The sequence below is a fragment of the Lynx canadensis genome, chromosome B3, assembly GCF_007474595.2.
Source record: "Lynx canadensis isolate LIC74 chromosome B3, mLynCan4.pri.v2, whole genome shotgun sequence".
NCBI classification, from domain to species: Eukaryota; Metazoa; Chordata; class Mammalia; order Carnivora; family Felidae; genus Lynx; species Lynx canadensis.
This window is the reverse complement of record NC_044308.2, coordinates 39,261,911-39,281,502: the sequence shown is the minus strand read 5'-3', so window position 1 is coordinate 39,281,502 and position 19,592 is coordinate 39,261,911. Positions and strand designations below refer to the sequence as shown.

The 19,592-nt window shown below is 37.3% G+C and overlaps 1 protein-coding gene across 7 annotated transcripts in view; it reads right to left on the bottom strand.

The window, feature by feature from the left end:
• Positions 1–4,195: 4,195 nt before the first annotated feature.
• The window catches only part of DENND4A (DENN domain containing 4A), a 130,922-nt gene continuing 115,525 nt past the window's right edge, over positions 4,196–19,592 (bottom strand). For 4 of the 7 annotated variants that reach the window (XM_030317897.1, XM_030317891.1, XM_030317892.1 and 1 more), the window contains 7 exons: positions 17,060–17,258; positions 16,559–16,813; positions 15,509–15,626; positions 15,365–15,391; positions 14,738–14,900; positions 14,511–14,575; positions 4,196–5,806 (listed from right to left, as the gene is read on the bottom strand). In XM_030317897.1, the coding sequence (XP_030173757.1) occupies positions 5,670–5,806; positions 14,511–14,575; positions 14,738–14,900; positions 15,365–15,391; positions 15,509–15,626; positions 16,559–16,813; positions 17,060–17,258 (964 nt within the window). In that variant the 3' untranslated portion in view covers positions 4,196–5,669. The remainder of the gene's footprint in view (positions 5,807–14,510; positions 14,576–14,737; positions 14,901–15,364; positions 15,392–15,508; positions 15,627–16,558; positions 16,814–17,059; positions 17,259–19,592) is intronic. The other 3 variants (XM_030317893.1, XM_030317894.1, XM_030317898.1) reach the window with 1 other exon arrangement.

Below are 19,592 nucleotides of genomic sequence, written 5' to 3'. Positions count from 1 at the left end.
CACAGAGCCCGAAGCGGGGCTCGAACCCACAAACTGTGAGATCGTGACCTGAGCCGAAGTTGGACGCTCAACCAACTGAGCCACCCAGGCGCCCCAGGGGAGTGATTTTAAAAAGAGTCCAAAATCAGTAGGGCCAAGTCTGCTATATAAAGTAAGAGATCTTGTGGGGTAATGCTACTTCTGTATGCCAACCTACATTGGATGATAAAGCCAGATTGATTTCCCGTGTGGCTTACATGTGGCTCTTAAGGCAATTACAAAGGAGAAATTCCAAAAATGCTTAACATAACGACAACACAGTGAGAAAAAGAGTATTACTACTTCTAATAGCTAGTGTAAAGGACTTTTGTGTTTTTAAAAATTGTGTGGTTATTGAAGCAGTGCTTGTGCAATTCGAAGTGCTTGTATGTTAAACACCACTGCTTGCTGCTTTTACTAGCACTCAGTTAGGGGACCATTAGAAATGAAGCAGTTCCGTGTTCCTGGTTTCAGAGCAAAAGGAGCTCAGGTGACTATAGATTATGATGGCAAATATGGCTTTAATTACAAACGTGCGAGGATTCAGACTGGAATATAACAGGACAGATGTGATGTGGAAAAAAAAAAATCAAACATTTTGGTGTAGAAGGGCTGTACTGAAAATACTTTAGTCCATAATCCATCTCTTAAGGTGGGCTGATTAATTAATGGCCTCACTACCCCAGGATTCACATTCTTTGGAAATGACTTTTATTAAATTTCAATAAATTGTGAGTCCCCATGGTATTTTATTTTACGAACATGGATGAGTTCATCTGTATCTTTAGGTCACTGGGTCAGAATGCTCAAGAAGAAGAATATGGAATCATGTTCACATTCCATTTTCTTACTTATCCTCATGGCTGTTGCTGCTGCATTTGCCCAGTCTCCATATGCCATGGCCTAGGAACAGGAGAGAACAATGCCTACAGAAGGGTGACCCCAATGCCCAAACTCTGGGCATCTGTGTCTAATTCCAGCTAGCTTCAGGGGCATCACCTGAGAGTCTGGGATCTGATGCCTTCCCCAGATAAGGAGTGATGGACAGTGGAACATTTTGTCATGAAAAAGTGTTGGACAGTCATTTCATGATTAGAGTCAACTCTAATGATCTAACATTCTTTTTCTGATTAGCTTGCTGGATTTTTGGCATTTCTCTTTGCTTAGAAGGGATGATCTGATCACTTCACACTATGACAGAAAGGGTCAAGTAAAATGAAAGCTGGGTCTTGATGGATGAGTAAGAAGTCACTGGGGTGGGCAGGAGAAAGGAGATTTCAGGGAGATGGAAAACTTATGTAACTTTTATAAGATCAATTTGTTATGCTTGGAAATTAAAATTTTTGTCATATTTATAAGCCTATAGTTTATTAGAATTATGCTGTTGTAGGATAAAGAGTCATCTTAAAATGTCAAGATAATGGTGACACGGCCCTCTCATTTGGTAGGCAAAATGATCTACTGAATTACAAGGGACACATACTAGATCACTCATTCAGCCCAGGAAGTCTGAAGTGTCCCAGCTGGGCATCTCAGCTGGAAGACAGTGGCTGCAGAGATGACTGCTCCCTCCCTCTGGAGGTTCCATTTCCTTGTTGACCCTGGTAATGGGTTTGGGTCAAATTTCTAAAAATGTGAGGGTCTTCCTAATTTAATGGGTTAAGTTTCTATATAGTACTAAGAAAAGATTCCTTCCAAATTTTTGAAAAATGGTGTTATGTTTAAATGGTTACTATACATGGTTAAATGGTTACTTTCATCAATAGATCTGAAAATGTTTTCATCAAATTATAGGCTTGGCCCTTTAGGACACCGTTGTCTATATCATAATGATCATTTCTTTAAAGACTGATACCAAAGAGGTCAGGAACTGGAATTTAGTGTGTAGGGCACAGCCTGGTAGATACATTTGAAGAACTGGCTGGCCTTCCGTGCCAAAGAATACCCTGGGGATCTGATTCCTTTTTTTGTGGGAGGGTCCCTCCATAGGTGCCACCTGCGATGTGTTTTGGGACTGGTCACTGTGGAAGGTGCAGAGAGGGCTCATGATCACGGCTGTCTTTGCCCGGTGTGGGTGGGGAGTGGGGGGTACTGGAGCCAAGCAGGCCACCCTGGCCTAAGACAACATGGTTGCCTTCGCAACCAAAGGCAAGCTTTAGGTCTTCACTGTGATGAGCAGGCAAAGCCTGGAGAATTTCATTTACAGAAAATTCTGTCAGTTGCTCCAGTGGCTCTATCACAGCACAATGTTTGAAAAAAAGCTTTACAGACAAAAGGAGGGAGCCATGCAAACGACAGCAACCGTGGGAAGGCCGCAAAGACTTCATCAGGAGGGTCTGCTACCATCTCAGAGGATAAGCACATGCACACACACCTGAGTGAGAGACAAACTCCTATACTAATTTGTGCACTGCTCATTTTGTAAACGACAATAATTAAGCCAGCAAATGCACTTGCTTTGAGGCCAGAGGAAGAGGCTAGTGTGAAGGGATAAGAAGATAATAAGCCTGAGAATATTAAGGTAAACTGGTATGCAACTGCTAGTGGTTCAGTTCTGAAATAAAACTTGGTCTTGTATCCAAACAGGAAAGACGAAGCACACCAACTCTACCACACAAAGGGGCCAAGGGCCCTCTTAAAGAGGCAGCCTGTTCTTTCCCTTTCTGCTCTGAAATAAAGTGCCCAATAGCAGCTTTCAAGTTCTAGTGGGAAAAATAAAACTAAAACTGGGCTACCTCACATTACCATACAAACGGGTATTTTCTAACCATATACTTAAAACGTATTTAGAAATACACTGTAACAGCTTCTCTATACAGCAGGCTAACACTTGCTAGTTTCAATAAGCATCATGGTAATGACCAGCATAAAATAAAATAAGTATTTATCACTAAAAATGCTGAACCAACATTTTCAGGGGCCATTTCTCTATATACAAAAATGTATAAACATCTTAGAAAACCTTAAAACAAAATAAGCTGGTAGTTTTAGGGATTTATCACAACCTCATGCCGTCCCCCTGCCCCCAAAAAAAATCAGGGGGAGAAAAGACAAAAATCAGAATATGAACAGGCTGCATAATTCCCCATCTGACAGTAGGAAGAAAAAGCGGAATACTGAAATAAGATACAAAATACAAATGTATGACATTAACACCGTGAGAGGAAGTAGGAACAAGTCATACCAGGACACAGCAGGGTTTATTTTCAACTATTAAACATATAAACAAAACTAAGAGTAAGAAAACAAGAGACAGATAATGTAGCAAAAGTGTATTTCTCTCCAACAAGATTGGTTGGCCATGATTCTTCAAAATGTATCTTCAACAGAGAGAAAATTGAAGAGAAGTTTGTATAGAGTTATTTTCAAGGATGATCTAGATTTTAATTTTCTTTTGAGCAGGGTTTACTACTTTCTACTCATGTTTTTGGTTTTATTTTTAAAGACTAAATTTGCACAAATAATATTCCCTGGGAATTAAAAGTAGAGGAAATAAAACCCAATGAAACACAGAACAAAAACTCTGTGTGTATGGGAGGAGATAAAAACTATACTCACCTTTCCCCATATGAGTTTGAACCATAATGAATGGGCTTTACCTCATTTTTTTTCTGGTTAGGTACTCGAAATCAATAAACTATAATTCTTACATATAGTTTGTGTCAAAGACAAGTTAAACAACAGCGAAAGCTGTTCTTATAAGGGAAACAAAACCCCAGGACAGAAAAACAGAATAGAACCCCAGAACCCTATTTGGAGGGATATTTGCTGCCAATGCCAAAAGACTCACCTATCAAATGTTTCTCTCGGTTGACAATTATCAAGCGATGTAGGGAACAAAAGACTCCTTTAGGATGTGAAACTCGGATACGAAGAGTGAAGGAGACTGGAGTTGTATTTACAAAGGAAAGGCATATAAATGTGCATAGCACCAGGTTTTTCAAGTAAGCAAGGTCAGTCCCAAACTAATTCGAACTAAAATTTCACATTTTTTAAACTCTCCCCATTACTTCCCAGGGTAGAAAGCTGTGAAATGTTTCAGCTTGATGCTATTCACTAATGGTGTGAACTCACAAGGTAGTTTTTGCGCAGCTAAACTGATTCTAAGTCTCAGATATCCCCAGGACAAGTGTCCTGGGCTCTACTGGCTTACACACCAGATTTGGAACCATCCACATTTTTCTCCGATGAAACTGTCTAGAGAATTCTTTCCTTCATGACAATGTGTGCAACCACGCACACACACATACTGGAAATCTATAAATAACTCTAATAGCCAAAGAATACTTTTTATCAGAAATTACCAAAGAAAGCGATATTTGAAATAATGGGACTAAAAATACTTTTTAAGAGTCTTTCTAATACCCATGGTGTTTAAACGTTCAATTTATTGTCTGATTTCTGGATATTTCTGGATTTTAGATTCCATAAACTTCAGATTCTGAAGGCTTATTGAAAAAGCCAAGTTCCTCAATATGGGAAATTCTATCTGGCTGTACTTTTAGAGAGTTATTATTTTTCTATTTTTGAAAAAATATCTTGAATATTTATTTATATATATATATATAATATGAACAGAATACTCCAATAGGTCATATTCCAGATAAATATGATACAATCTGCATCATATGCCACATTTTAGATATTAAAATAAGGGTAAAATCTGGAATAAGTTGTCTGACATATTTCCCAACACAAGTGTTCGTATAGAATATTAAAATCTAAATTGATTTTTGGCTTTGTAAGCTATCCCTGTGTACTGTCTGTATCTGTTAGCAATAGAGAACATTTTCAGTCATGGTATACTGAACCTGATTTTGCAGAAGCAGACTTGGAACCTCCCCGGCTCTCCTTCGACAAGGCTCAATGAGTCAGTCTGGGCAGTGCGCACCCTGGCTTTCATCCACTCGCTGCAGTCAGGCTTAGCGGTACTAACATGCAATCCTAGCACAACACTGACACTAGCGCTGACAGTTTTGAATCATTCTCCCAAGTAATAAAATATATATATATATATATATATATATATAGATATAGATAGATAGATAGATATAGATAGCTATACATATAGAGATCTGCAGCTGTACTAATTACTTCAAATAGCAGCAGACAAAGAAAATAAGCACTTAATTGCTTGCTTCGTAAGTTTCAGTTCATTTTGTTTGCTATATTAAGTTTAAAAATTAAAAAAATATCAACTTACTATAAACAATTTAAAATATGTATAATACAACTTCATGGTCAAAACATTTGAATAGTCTATGAAAACAGGAAATACTTTGATCTTACATTTGGTTAAGTTCCATACATGATTTTTTCAACATGTTTCTTCCAAGAGAAACCACAAAACAGGTGTCTTATTTTGAGAAGTAATTTTGTCTAGGGATTTCCTTGTCACAAAAATACTTAATTACTGGTTACAGGAGAAGTAAAGAAAAAAAAAAAACCAAAGAGATGAGAAACAAAATGGCTCTCTCTTCACTTGTCACTCTTCTCTTCTTAGAACATTCTGTACATGAGCTATCTGGGCTTTCTGAACCATTTACAAATGCATTTTCAAAAATCGAAGAGAAAGAGTTTAGAATCTCCAAATATTATTTTATACACTGACTATACAATACATATTGAAAGTATACACGCACGTGCATATCTTAAAGATAAGGTTCTCCAAAGGTTTTTCGACATTCCATCACCCCTGTACTTGGTGGTCGATCACAGTTGTGTGTACTCTTGACTTGACTAGGTGTGAGGCGATCGTATGCCATCTTGTATTCTTTATCAAATGCATCTGTAAAAATTCATAAAGAAATGAGGGCATTTAGCAATTTATACTCGATATTAACAACAATCAAGATTTTAAAATATCACAGAACTAAACAATTAGAGGCCAAGAAGGCATCTCTAGGTCATTTCTGCCAACTAAAGAAATACAGAATTTCAGAGCTCAAACAAGGACCTCAAAGCTCTCAGCATTTTAGAGCTAGATTACACAGACCAACGAATTTTAAAGTTTTAAGATGGCTTCCTTTTAAAATTCTCAAATTTAAAGATTGTGGTAAAATACATACAAAGGTTACTATCTTAACCATCTTGTAGGTCAGTGGTATTATGTACATTCATAACGTGCAGCCATCACCACCATCCACCTCAACTCTCTTCCCTCTTGTGAAACTGAAACCCTATACCCATTAAACATTAATTCCGTTGCCCCCTGCCCCAACTCCTGTCAACTATCGTTCTACTTCTGTCTGTATGATTTTTGACTACTCTAGTAAGTGACTCATAAGAGGAACTGTACAGTATTTGTCTTTTTGTGATTGGCTTATTTCATGTACATAATGTCCTCGAGGTTCATCCAAGTTATAGTATGTGCCAGAATTAACTTCTTTTTTAAGGAGGAATAATATTCCATTGTATGTATAGACCACATTTTGCTTACTCATTCATCCTTCAATGGACACATGGGTTGTTTCCACACTTTAGCTATTATGAATAATGCTGCTATGAACATGGATGTAAAAATCTCTCCTGCAGACCCTGCTTTTAAGTCCATTTTTAATTTTTTGAAGGGACTGCCATACTGTTTTCCACAGCAGCTGTACCATTTTACATTCCCAATAATGATGTATAAAAGTTCCAATTTTCTATATCTTCACAACACTTGTTATTTTTTGTTTTTGTTTTTGTTGGGGGGGGGGAGGGGACAGTAGCCAGCCTAATGGTGTGAGGTGGAATCTCACTATAGATTTGATTTGTATTTCCCTAATAATTAATGATGTTGAGCATCTTTTCTTGTGCTTATTGGCCACCTATATATCTTCTTTGGAGAAATGTCTATTCAAGTCCTTGCCCATTTTTAATTGGCTTTTTGTTGTCGTTGTGTTTTAGAAATTTTTCAAATCTATTCTGGATATTATTTTCTTCCATTCTATGGGTTGCCTTTTTACATTCCTGATACCTTTTAATGCACAAAATTTAAAATTTTCATGAATTCCAATTTTTGTATTTTTTCTTCTGTTGCTTGGGCCTCTGGTGTCATATCCAAGAAAGCACTGCCAAATCTAATGTCATGAATGATTTTGCCCTGTTTTCTCCTAGGAGTTTTATAGTTTCAGATCTCACATTTAGGTCTTTAATCCATCTTGAGTTAATTTGTTTTTTTCTTCAATTTTAATTTTTTTTTTTTTATAATTTATATCCAAATTAGTGTATAGTGCAACAATGATTTCAGGAGTAGATTCCTTAGTGCCCCTTACCCATTTAGCCCATCCCTCCTCCCACAGCCCCTCCAGTAACCCTCAGTTTGTTCTCCATATATATGAGTCTCTTATGTTTTGTCCCCTTCCCTGTTTTTATACTATTTTTGTTTCCCTTCCCTTATGTTCATCTGTTTTGTCTCTTAAAGTCCTCATGACTTCACTCAGAAGTCATATGATATTTGTCTTTCTCTAATTTCACTTAGCATAATACCCTCTAGTTCCATCCACAGAGTTGCAAACGGCAAGATTTCATTCTTTTTGATTGCCGAATAATACTCTGTTGTATATATATACCACATCTTCTTTATCCATTCATCCATCGATGGACATTTGGGCTCTTTCCATACTTTGGCTATTGTTGATAGTGCTGCTATAAACATGGGGGTGCATGTGTCCCTTCAAAACAGCACACCTGTATCCCGTGGATAAATGCCTAGTAGTGCAATTGCTGGGTTGTAGGGTAGTTCTATTTTTATTTTTTTGAGGAACCTCCATACTGTTTTCCAGAGTGGCTGTACCAGCTTGCATTCATTCCCTTTGAGTTAATTTGTTTTACAAGGGGTTCCAACTTCATTCTTTTGCATACGGATATCCAGTTTTGCCAGCATCATCTGTTGAAATGACTGTCCTTTCCCCAATGGTGTTCTTGGCCCCATTGTCAAAAATCATTTGACCATATATATGAGGGCTTATTTCTGGGCTCTCTATTCAATTCCATTAGTCTACATGTCTGTCTTTATGCCAGTACCACACCGTTTAGATTACAGTAGCTTTGTAGTAAGTTTTGAAATCAATAAGTGTGAGTCATCCAGGTCTATTCTAAGATTTTGGTTACTTGAGGTCCCTCTGAGATTCCATATAAATTTGAGGATATGTTTTTCTATTTTTGCAAAAAAAAATCATTACGATTTTGATAGGGATTGCACGTTAATCTATAGGTTGCTTTGGATAGTACTGATATCTTAAAAATTTTAGTCTTCTAAGTATATGAAAATGGGATGTATTTTCATTTATTTATGTCTAATTTCTTTCAACAACGTTTTGCAGTTTTCATTGTACAAGTCTTTCACCTCCTTGGTTGAACAAATTCCTAATTATTTTATTCTTTTTGATGCTACTGTACATGGAATTGCTCTCAATTTTTGGATTATGCATTGCTAGTTACAGAAATATGACTGAGTTTTGTATCTTTTATCTTTTATCCTGCAACCTTGCTGAAAGCATTTATTAACTCAAACAATCTAGGTGGTTTTGTTTTGTTTTGCTTTTGGTGTGGAATATCTAGGATTTTCTATATATATGATCATGTCATCTATGAATAGAGATAGCTTAACTTCTTCCTTTCCAATTTGGATGCCTTTTACTTCTTTTTCTTTCCTGGCTGCTTTGGCTAGAACTTCTAATACAATGTTGTCTTGTTCCTGATCTTAAGGGAAAATCTTTCCGTTTTTCACCATTGAGTATGGTATTAATTTGGGGTTTTTCATAAATGCCCTTTATCAAGTTGAGGACATTCCCTTCTATTCCTAGTTTGCTGATTTTGCCAAATGCTTTTTCTGCATCTACTGAGACATGTGTCTTTTTTTTTTTAATAATTTTATTTATCTCTATAACCAACATGGGGCTTGAACTCACAACCCCCAAATCAAGGGCTGCATGTTCTACCAACTGAGCCAGCCAAGTGCCCCAGAGAATTTGTGTCTTTTATTCCAATAATATGGTATATCACATTGATTGAGTTTTGTGTATTGAACCAACATTGCATTCCTGGGATAAATCCCAGTTGGTCATGGAACAAAATCCTTTCTAAATGTTGCTGGATTTCATTTGCCAGTATTTTGTTGAGGATTTTTACACCTATATTAATAAGGGATATTGCTCTGTAGTTTTCTTTTCTTGTGATGTCTTTGTCTTATAATATTAGCTTCACAGAATGAGTTAGGAAGTGCTCCTTTTTCTTCTACTTTTGTAAGAGTATGTGAAGGATTAATGTCTTAGTTCAGGCTGCTATAACAGGATACCATAGACTGGGTGGCTTAAATGATGAACATTTATTTCTCACAGTTCTGGAGGCTGGGAAGTCTAAGATCAAGGCAACAGCAGATCTGGCGTCTGGTTAGAGCGCTCTTCCTGGTTTGCGAACAGCTGTCTTCTCCCTGTATCCTTATATGACTGAGAGGGATAGCTCTCTTCTTAAGGATATTACCCCATTGTGGAGGCTCCAACCAGATGATGTTATTACTTCCCTAGGGCCCTACTTCCAAATACCATCATGTTAAGGCTTTAACATAGGAGTAGGGGCAGGGCACCGATATGCAGTCCATCACAATTGGTGTTAATCCTTCTTTAAACATTTGATAGAATTCACCATCTGGTCCTGGATTTTTCTTCTGGGAAGCTTTTTGATTATTAACTCAATCTATTTACTTATTACAGCTCTAGTAAGGGTTTCTATTCTAGAGTCAGTTTTGTAGTTTACGTCTTTGTAGGAATTTGCCTACCTGGGTTACTGAATTTGTAGGCATACAGTTATTAATTGTACTTCCTTATCATTCTTTTTATTTCTGGAAGGGTGGTAGGAATATCTCCTCTTTCATTCCTCATTTCATTAATTTGAGTCCTCTCTTTTTCTCTTAGTCTAACCAAAGATCAATTTTATTGCTCTTTTCAAAGAACCAACTTTGATTTTGATGAGTTTCTCTATTTTAAAAACTGTTTTCCCCTATATTTTCTATTTTTTCTCTATTTTATTGATTTCTGCTGTAATATTTATTATTTCCTTTCTTCTGCTTGCTTTGGGTTTAATTTGCTCTTCTTTTTCTATTTTTTAAAAAAAATTTTGTTTAATGTTTTATTTATTTTTGAGACAGAGAGAGACAGAGCATGAGCAGGGGAGGGGCAGAGAGAGAGGGAGCCAAAGAATCCGAAGCAGTCTCCAGGCTCTGAGCTGTCAGCACAGAGCCGGACGCAGGGCTTGAACTCACAAACTGTGAGATCATGACCTGAGCCGAAGTCAGAGGTTTAACTGACTGAGCCACCCATGCGCCCCAAAGGAAACGTTTTTTTCTTTTTTTAAATTTTTTTAATGTTTACTCATTTTTCAAGAGACAGAGAGAGACAGAGCATGAGCATGGAAGGGGCAGAGAGAGAGGTAGACACAGAATCCGAAGCAGGATCCAGGCTCTAAGCTGTCAGCAGAGCCCAACGCGGGACTTGAACCCACAAACTATGAGATCATGACCTGAGCCGAAGTTGGACGCTCAATCAACTGAGCCACCCAGACGCCCCTTTCTATTTCTTAAGGTAGAAGGTGATGTAGGTATTTACATAGAAGTTCCTACCTTATTAAATTTCCAGTTGAGCATCAGAATCACTTGTCAAATTTCTTATTTTTAATGATTTCCAATGTTTCACAACCATCATAGTTAAAAAGCAAATATTCACAACATTCTGCTCAAAGCTCCCTAGATGCAATTTGAATCCATTCATTCTTTTCCTCTTTCTAATGGAAAGTGCAGCTCAACACATTCATACATTTGTTTACAAACAAAATTACAGGTTAAATACAGTTGTACTTCTGTTAGTCTTTTCCACCAAATAGTCCTTACTTCTAAGTTTTACTATTATTATTAGAACTTGTCCCAAATTTTCCACCTTTATTTCAACTAGGAAAATCAATGACTTAATGTGACTTTCGAGTACAACGTTCCCTGGTTATATTTCTTTGCATCATACTTTTTTTTTTTCCCAAGCAAAGATACCAAACACTGATCTCTACTGGGCTCAGATTTATAGCTAAACATTTTTTTTTTATAGCTAAATTTTTTGTTGTTGTTATACAGCTAAAATTTTTATTTATTTTTTATTTTTTTATTTTATTTTATTTTTTTCTATACAGCTAAAATTTTTAAAAGCCATTTTAGTGTAAGGCCAATTTTCCAATTCCTAGCTTTTAAATCTTTCTTTCTTTTTTAGATTAATTTTCTTTCTAATCAACCAGTCTCTCTGTATTTTTTAAAAGTTTATTTATGGGGCGCCTGGGTGGCGCAGTCGGTTAAGCGTCCGACTTCAGCCAGGTCACGATCTCGCGGTCCGGGAGTTCGAGCCCCGCGTCGGGCTCTGGGCTGATGGCTCAGAGCCTGGAGCCTGTTTCCGATTCTGTGTCTCCCTCTCTCTCTGCCCCTCCCCCATTCATGCTCTGTCTCTCTCTGTCCCAAAAATAAATTAAAAAAAAAAAAAAAAAAAAAACGTTGAAAAAAAAAATTAAAAAAAAAAAAAAGTTTATTTATTATTTTTTAGTAGTCTCTACACCCAATGTGGGGGCTTGAACTCATGACCCCCAAGATCAGCCAGGTTCCCCTCTTTGTCCTTTAAACATTGGTTTTGTTTAAAATAACACACTTGTATAAGTTTTACTTGTACTATTGCATTAGCTTCTTAATTGCCCCTTTCACTATCTACTGGGTCCCCACACAATTTGTTCTCCATAGACTACAGATCCTGGTAAAACATATATTTGATTATGTCTCTCTCCTGCTTAAAAATCCCCCAGATGTTTCCCACTGCCCTTAGAATTCAGTCCAAGATAGTTGGGAGACCCTACAGACACCGCACAATCTAGTTCCTGCCTGCTTTTCCAAACTCATTTCACCCCACACTCTACCCTTTCTCTGTGATCCCTCTGTTCCCTGGCCTTTCCATTACTCAAAAATGCCAGACCTTTCACCTCAGGGTCTTCCTACAAACTTTAAAGTTTGTTTGTTTTCTCCCCCACTGATATTCTGGCTACATTGTCAACTTAGTGTCATTTCCTCAGAAGCCTTCCTTATTTTCAAACTTGTCATTCTCCACACTCCTTCCTGGTCAAAATGCACTTTTGGTACCTTCTCCCCATAGTCCAATCTACATCTCTGCAGAAGTCTCCAATAAATTAATTCTTCAACATCCAGATTCTCCATCCATCAGTCCATCCTAATACCAATTACTTATTCATTTATGTTTGTTTCACACTTACTTTTCTTTCCCATTATTGCTCTAGTCTCCAATCCTTCCCCTTGGGTTCTAAAATTTCCTTGGGCATCAACTCTGGTCTACACAGAAAGTGATAGTTTTTTGAGGGACACCCAACATATATAGACAGTGAAGAGCTTTGCCCCCAGTGAGGGCATAAAAGAGAGGCCATAGAACCCAGATGCTTCCAGAAACCTTCAAACAATTGGCAAAGGAAGCTGATATCAGGTCTGTAATCCTACAGAGAGTCAGAGGAAAAGAGCTCTTGAATTCATGAAATGGTAAATTCCTTTAAGGTACCAGTAAACCTATATAATAATCTCCAAGCAGATCTAGAGGAGGATTAAAATTGTCTATTTTTAAATTTCGCTCTGGTTGGGGGAGGGGTGCTGGTAATATACAAAGATAAGGAACTTGAACACCATCACTGCAGGGGTCAGGCAATGCTGGTCTTAGCTAGAACAAAGTAAATGACGGATTGCTGAGATAAAGAAAAGCCTTTTATGCTTTCCCTCTCTCAGCATTATTTCAGGGGGTCAGGAAATTGACTTTAAACTTTAAATAAATTTGGCTTTTCTGGAGAATGAGCTAAATAAAGGTTAATCCTTTTAGATAATGAGTACAAAAAAAAAATTTTAACCCCAACATATAATTCCATTCTGTAAGATGCTCACCATCTCACCCATACACATCATGGCTTCTGGATTCAACAACTTCTCTCCTGGCATCAAAGCAGACAATTCCCAATGATATGAGTCACCTTTGGTGAGATGGCACGTGATAACCTCTTGAGCGACCCAGTTAGGGATGGCTGCTCTAAGTCCTCTACTTCACTCACTAATTCCTGCTCTTTCCCATCCTTTAGTGAACTTGTTGGGAAGCCAGCACCACAGGGAGTACTCTTGTTCTCTATTCATGTTCCCTAAGGTCTGGCTGAGTAGCCTGTAATAGGGCCTAACCTTACTATACATATGATATACATACGTATGATACATGTATGAATGATATATGTATGTATATGACTCTGATGAGACTAATAAATATCTGTGGCAAAAGTCATGGGCACTCTAAAAGTCAACTGAAGTGTTGACTAGCACTAAATAACTAGATATATTTTGTTAAGATAGTATACAATCACCTAAAAGGTATGGCCTGTTGCATACTCTCTCATTAACCGGGAGTGGGTTTAATTAAGTAGGGCACCCAAGTTAGATACCACTTAAGTCAGGTGAATTATATGTATCATTATCATTTTCATCAACTTATTCACATTAGAATTTCCCAGACAAAACGCCAAAACTCTCTTGAGTCTCTCGATGCCTGACAGCTACCTCTTTCTTCTTTTTGTCTGTCAGGGGCTATTTCTGCCCTTTCCTGAGACTTAGAAACCAAAAGGAAGTCAAGCACAGTAATTGGGAGAAGGAGATGATCAGTTAAAAAAGTTTAGGACCTCCTGACATATATATTTAGCTACCTTATATCCCTTCTGAAACAAGCTTAATGTTATTTGTGATATGACCCAACTGTTAAAAGCACGGATGGGCATTTAGAACTGCTTGATTCAAGGGGTGCCTGGGTGGCTCAGTTGGTTAAGCGTCTGAATTCGGCTCAGGTCATGATCTTGCATTTTGTTAGTTCTAGTCCCAAATCGGGATGTGTGCTAACAGCTCAGAGCCTGGAGCCTGCTTCAGATTCTGTGTCTCCCTCTCTCCTTCTCTGTCCCTCCCCCACTTGCACTCTGTCTCTCTCTCAAAAATAAGTAAACATTAAAAAAAAAAAAAGAATTTTATAAAACTGCTTGGTTCAAATAGGGCTCTGTTATTTATTGTGAAACCCAAGTTCAAGTTACTTAACCTCTTGGATCCTCAGATGCCTCACTAATAACAGAGAAACGATAACAGTACCTATCTCATATGGCTTTGGGGAGAATTATCAGGATAATACATGGGAAGTACTTCCTACAGTGTAAGGCACAGAGTAAGCCTTCAAAAAATGTTAGCTTTTATCATTTAACATTACTATCACTAATGTGACCAAAGTATCAAAGTATCTATTTATTACATTAAAATTTAAAAAATCAAAGAAAGAATTCTTCTAATATTAATATATTACATATATTAGTATAATTTAATATAAAAATAATAAAGACTATCAATATAAAAATAATTTGAAAACAGTATCATGATCTATAAATATTACATGTTAGATATCATGCTGAATTACCTATATCAATGTTTTCTCTTCCCAGTGCCACAAGCGAGAGAAATAGTATTTCTCTATATAAACTCCTAGGGGGGGAAAAGGAGTGGAGAAGATATTATTACTCATTGGTCTCTATATTCTGTACAAAATATTTATGCTAATTTAAGCGTGAAATAATCAAACAAATTACTAAGCCAGTAACAGGAATCTGCTTGGAGGAACAATACATTCATTTAAGACAGACTTACCTCTGTCTTTTAAAATGAGGGCATTTATTCAGGGTCTCTAAAATCTGACTCATTGGTCCATAGACATCATTCATTTTAATGCTTTTTACCATATTTTTCAATAGTTCCTGGTTAAATGAATTATCACCTTTTTGCAATAAATGGACCATTGGATACTTTTGGGCTACAAAAGAACAAAAGAGCAAATGAAGGAAAATGTGTATAAAGGACAACATAATTAAGCAGCAACTGACAGTTATGACAGAAGTTACAAAGCCCCCAAAACAAATTAAGGGCAATAGATAAAGGAACAGAAATCTAAGAATGAAGAAAGAAAAGAAAAGGGAAAAAAAATAAGACACATAATGATAAAAATAGGTCTAAAGCTTTCTGTGGCCTCAGACAAAAACTAAAAGTGCTGTTTTCCTTAATACAGCCCCTGGAGGAAATTCTAAATCAGCAGCTTGGGATGGAAACAAATGTGTAAAAAGAAGCAGCTGGGACAAGCAATGTGCTAAAAGCAAACTCCACAAAACATAACCCCTTCAGCACATACAAAGCACCACTCAAGAAACAAAACCAAAAAAAACAAAAAAACCCTTGACCTCCACGGAAGATAGCACTAAAAACATCAAACTTAACACTCACTCTCAAATAAAAGAGTACGATTTTGACCTGTAAGACAAAAAGTAGTATAGTAAAATAAACGTTATTATACATTAGTTTAGGCTTGTAAAACAAGTAGAGATCACTCTCATATGAACAAAGTCAGCATTCTGTGACAGTACTTACTGTGGGCATTCCAGAGGATGTACAAGGGCTGTCCCGGATCCTGATGTAATTTCATATTGTCCCATAACATCTGTATTAAAACATATTTACTATCTTCAGACATACAGTGGCGAGGAATCTGTGTTGAAGAACCAACAGATATTCATTAATGATCCTTACAAATACTTTTTAGGATAAATGTGTGCAAGAGAGAAAAGAGAACAGAAAATGATTGGTTTGTATGCATTTTGTCTCTACTAAAGGAAGATCAGCCAAGAAGTTAATGATCTCTAAAGTAACAGATTTAACTAAGGACTGAGATCAGTAAGAAAGGGTGCCGTGAAGGTCTAATCCTGACCAGCTTATGATTGAGGGGTCCACAGAAAAAGGAATCCAGGAGCCTCATGATACATCAGTCCAAGACCCTACCCTAGATAACTCACTGAGATAACCTCTTGGTCATTCCTTCATCATGTACTGAAAATCCAAAGCACATGCACCATCACAGACATGAATACAAGTAGGCAGAAAAAGTTCCTGAATGTAGAAACTTGGCGATTTAGTGGCGGTGATACATATGAAGAAGTAAAACACTTTTATAGGACAATATATCAAAAATACAAGTAAACATATAACAACCTATCTAAATGTTAAGCAAAAACTCAGACTAAAGGACTGAAAAGAATGGTAGCACGTGGCTGAAAAAGGAATTACAGACATCCTCCTAAAAACGTGTAAGGCTCGTTTTTGAAGGAGGTAGGAGACATGAGTGGGGCCAACTCACACTCTTCTCATAAAAGCCATTTACAGTTTCTTCTTGAGGCTATGATGAAAACACAGCCCATTCTGTGTAAATTTTACAAGGAGTCTAAAAACATGATCTTGTCTTACTGCTAGGCTGTGAGAAAAAAAATTATCTGTAAATATGACTAAGACATTTTATTGATCTAATGATTCCGATAATTATTTAAAATATTTAGCATAAAAATACTTTTTTGGTCATTAGGAATATGCAAATATTCCAATGGTGATGATAGCATTGCCTTTTAGATTGAATTTTCATTTTCATACCTTTGAATACTTGTTACAGTGCTCAGAAGAAAGAATCAATCCAGGTAAATTACTGGGTAAGTCAAGACGTCTAAAATACCACACCAGGTTCCAAAACACAATTGGATGATGGTCCACAAAGTCTGCCACTGTTATGGCATGATCACCTTCATTTTCCAATAAGCTTTCAAGTTCCTTCCATACCACTAAAGGACTAAGATAGGGAACAGTGATAGGATCTGGACTTGGGAGATGCCACTCTAATCCTAAAGAATCCTGTTGAATAAATAAAAAAACATAAATAGAAAATACAAGATTGGTGATACTAAATCAATTAAAAAACAAAACAATTCCTGTCAATAATTTCCATATAAATGGAAATATACTATAATTGTATCATGAGACTAGAAACTCTTCTTGAGAATTACAAAATTGAAGCCTGTAAGGCTATTTAGGACAAAGGGAACAAAATCATATGTAAATCATCAATGTCCAAATTTAAAAAGGCACCAAAATACATACTGTAGCTCCTTGTAAAGTAGTTGGCAGGCTGCCTGTAGAAATGAGTTTCTGCCCTCCAGGGTCTTCCTTATCCAAGGGGCCATAAGTACTAACACTCCTGGCCATTGGAAATAGTGGACATTTTGACACAGCTGTTTTTGATCTATCAGCAGGGATCTGAATACTTCGGGCACATGTATTTTCCAGCAGTTTAGATTTGCTTCGGCATTGACAAAAGAAAAAAAGCACATCATTCTTTAGATTTACTTTTATTCAGAAAGACCAGCTCTTTAGTATCAGAACTGGATATGCAGCAAAGTTATCAAAGGAAAGATGTTACTTCAGCTGCATCTGGTAAACAGGATATGGTAAACAGGATATACACACACATATATATGTATATATATATACACACACATATATTTTATATATATATATAAAACAGAAATATATAATGATATATATATATATATATATATCTCCTATATATATCACAGGTTCAAACCCATGAACTGGGAGATCATGACCTGAGCTGAAGTCAGATCTTAACCACCTGAGCCACCCAGGTGCCCCTTTTAAGTAGTCTGATCATGTTAAGTTTCCAGAGAACTTTAAATACTCAAAAGTTATTCACTTATTAAAAACATTTAGTGGACAGCTTTTTAAAAAATATTTATTTATTTACTTATTTTGAGAGAGAGAGAGAGCATGAGAAGGGGAGGGGCAGAGGGAGTGGGAAAGAGATAAAGAATCCCAAGCAGGCTCTGCGCTAAACCTGATGTGGGGCTCAAACTCACAAACCCTGAGATCCTGACCTGAAATGAAGAGTCAGATGCTTAACTAACTAAGCCACCCAGGCGCCCCTAGTGGACAATTCTAATCACAGCAGGAGCCACAGCAGGCCCAGAGGATACAAAGCAGAGAAAATAGGCACCTCTTACTTCAGGAGTCACAAGCTAGTCACAAGCTAGTCTCAGTCAGAGAAAGGGCTGTACTTAACCCATCATGAGAGAAGATGCGCACACAGATTTGTGGGTTTGCTGCCTAAGCACTCAGGATCAAACAGGTCACGCCAGCCTACCAGTACTCTGCAGGCACTTTCTCTTGCACATGCAGTTACCTATATGACTCAACCTGCCCAGCTATATAGATTGGTATCTGGCACGCCTCCAAAATGGAGTCGATTTCTGCATTTGTTTTCAGTGTAAATTCACTTATATTAGGCTTACTGTATAAGTGTTAGTTTGATTTTACAGTTCCTCTAGCAGCTCCAAATGTTTTCTCAGATTATTAAATATTCCAAAGTAGAAGTAAGTTAGTACTCATTTAATTCCTGAAGAGACAAGGGATAAGAGAAAGATGTTCACTGTAAACTTCAAGTGTTCTACAGAATTTTTACTTTTTTTTAAGAAGGTGCTATGCCCAACATGGGGTGGCTTGAACTCACCACCCTGAGATCAAGAGTCACGTGTTCTACTGACTGAGCCAGTCAGGTGCTCCTAGAATTTTTACTTTGATTTTTGTAATTTTTAAAATTGTCTAAACAATTTTATGTAATTTCTACACCCAATAATGGGGCTCAAACACATGACCCCAAGATCAAGAGTCATAGGCTCCACTGACTGAGCCAGCTGGGTACCCCTAGAATTTTTACTTTTTTTTTTTTTTTAAATTTTTTTTTTCAACGTTTATTTATTTTTTTGGGGACAGAGAGAGACAGAGCATGAACGGGGGAGGGGCAGAGAGAGAGGGAGACACAGAATCGGAAACAGGCTCCAGGCTCTGAGCCATCAGCCCAGAGCCTGACCCGGGGCTCGAACTCACGGACCGCGAGATCGTGACCTGGCTGAAGTCGGACGCTTAACCGACTGCGCCACCCAGGCGCCCCTAGAATTTTTACTTTTAAAACACTAGTAAACATTATCATACAAGAATTATACAGCTTAGGGGCACCTGGGTGGCTCAGTCAGTTGAGCATTTGGCTCTTGATTTTGGCTCAGGTCATGATCTCAGAGTTGGGGTATCAAGCCCCATGTTGGGCTCTGTACTTTTCCTCTCTTTCTCTCTCTCTCTGTCCCCTCTCCTCTACTCGCACTCTGTCTAAAAAAATAATAATAAAAAGAATTACACAGCTTAAACTCTGGGGATTCATAAAGCATAAACCATAACTATTTAAACATTTAGGTTTTCTTTTTTAAATGTTTATTTTTTTGTTCCCAACTGTGTTGATGGTTGTATAACTCTGTGAATAATATACTAAAAACCTTTGGTTTATATAAATGGGAGAATGTTAAGTGGGGGAACTTTAATGTGTGAATTATATATCAAGAAAGCTCTTACCACCCCCTACTCATCCCCGCCCCCAAAAAAGGAGTTGCTCTCTTTCCTCTGATGTTAAACTGGTAGAATAAAAACTTGAAACTGCTAGTGACCAAATAAATAAATAAATAAATGTTTATTTTATTTTTGAGAGAGAGCGAGGGCGGGCAGAGAGAGAGGGACAGAAGATCTGAAGCAGACTCCTCACTGACAGCAGAGAGCCTAACTCAGGGCT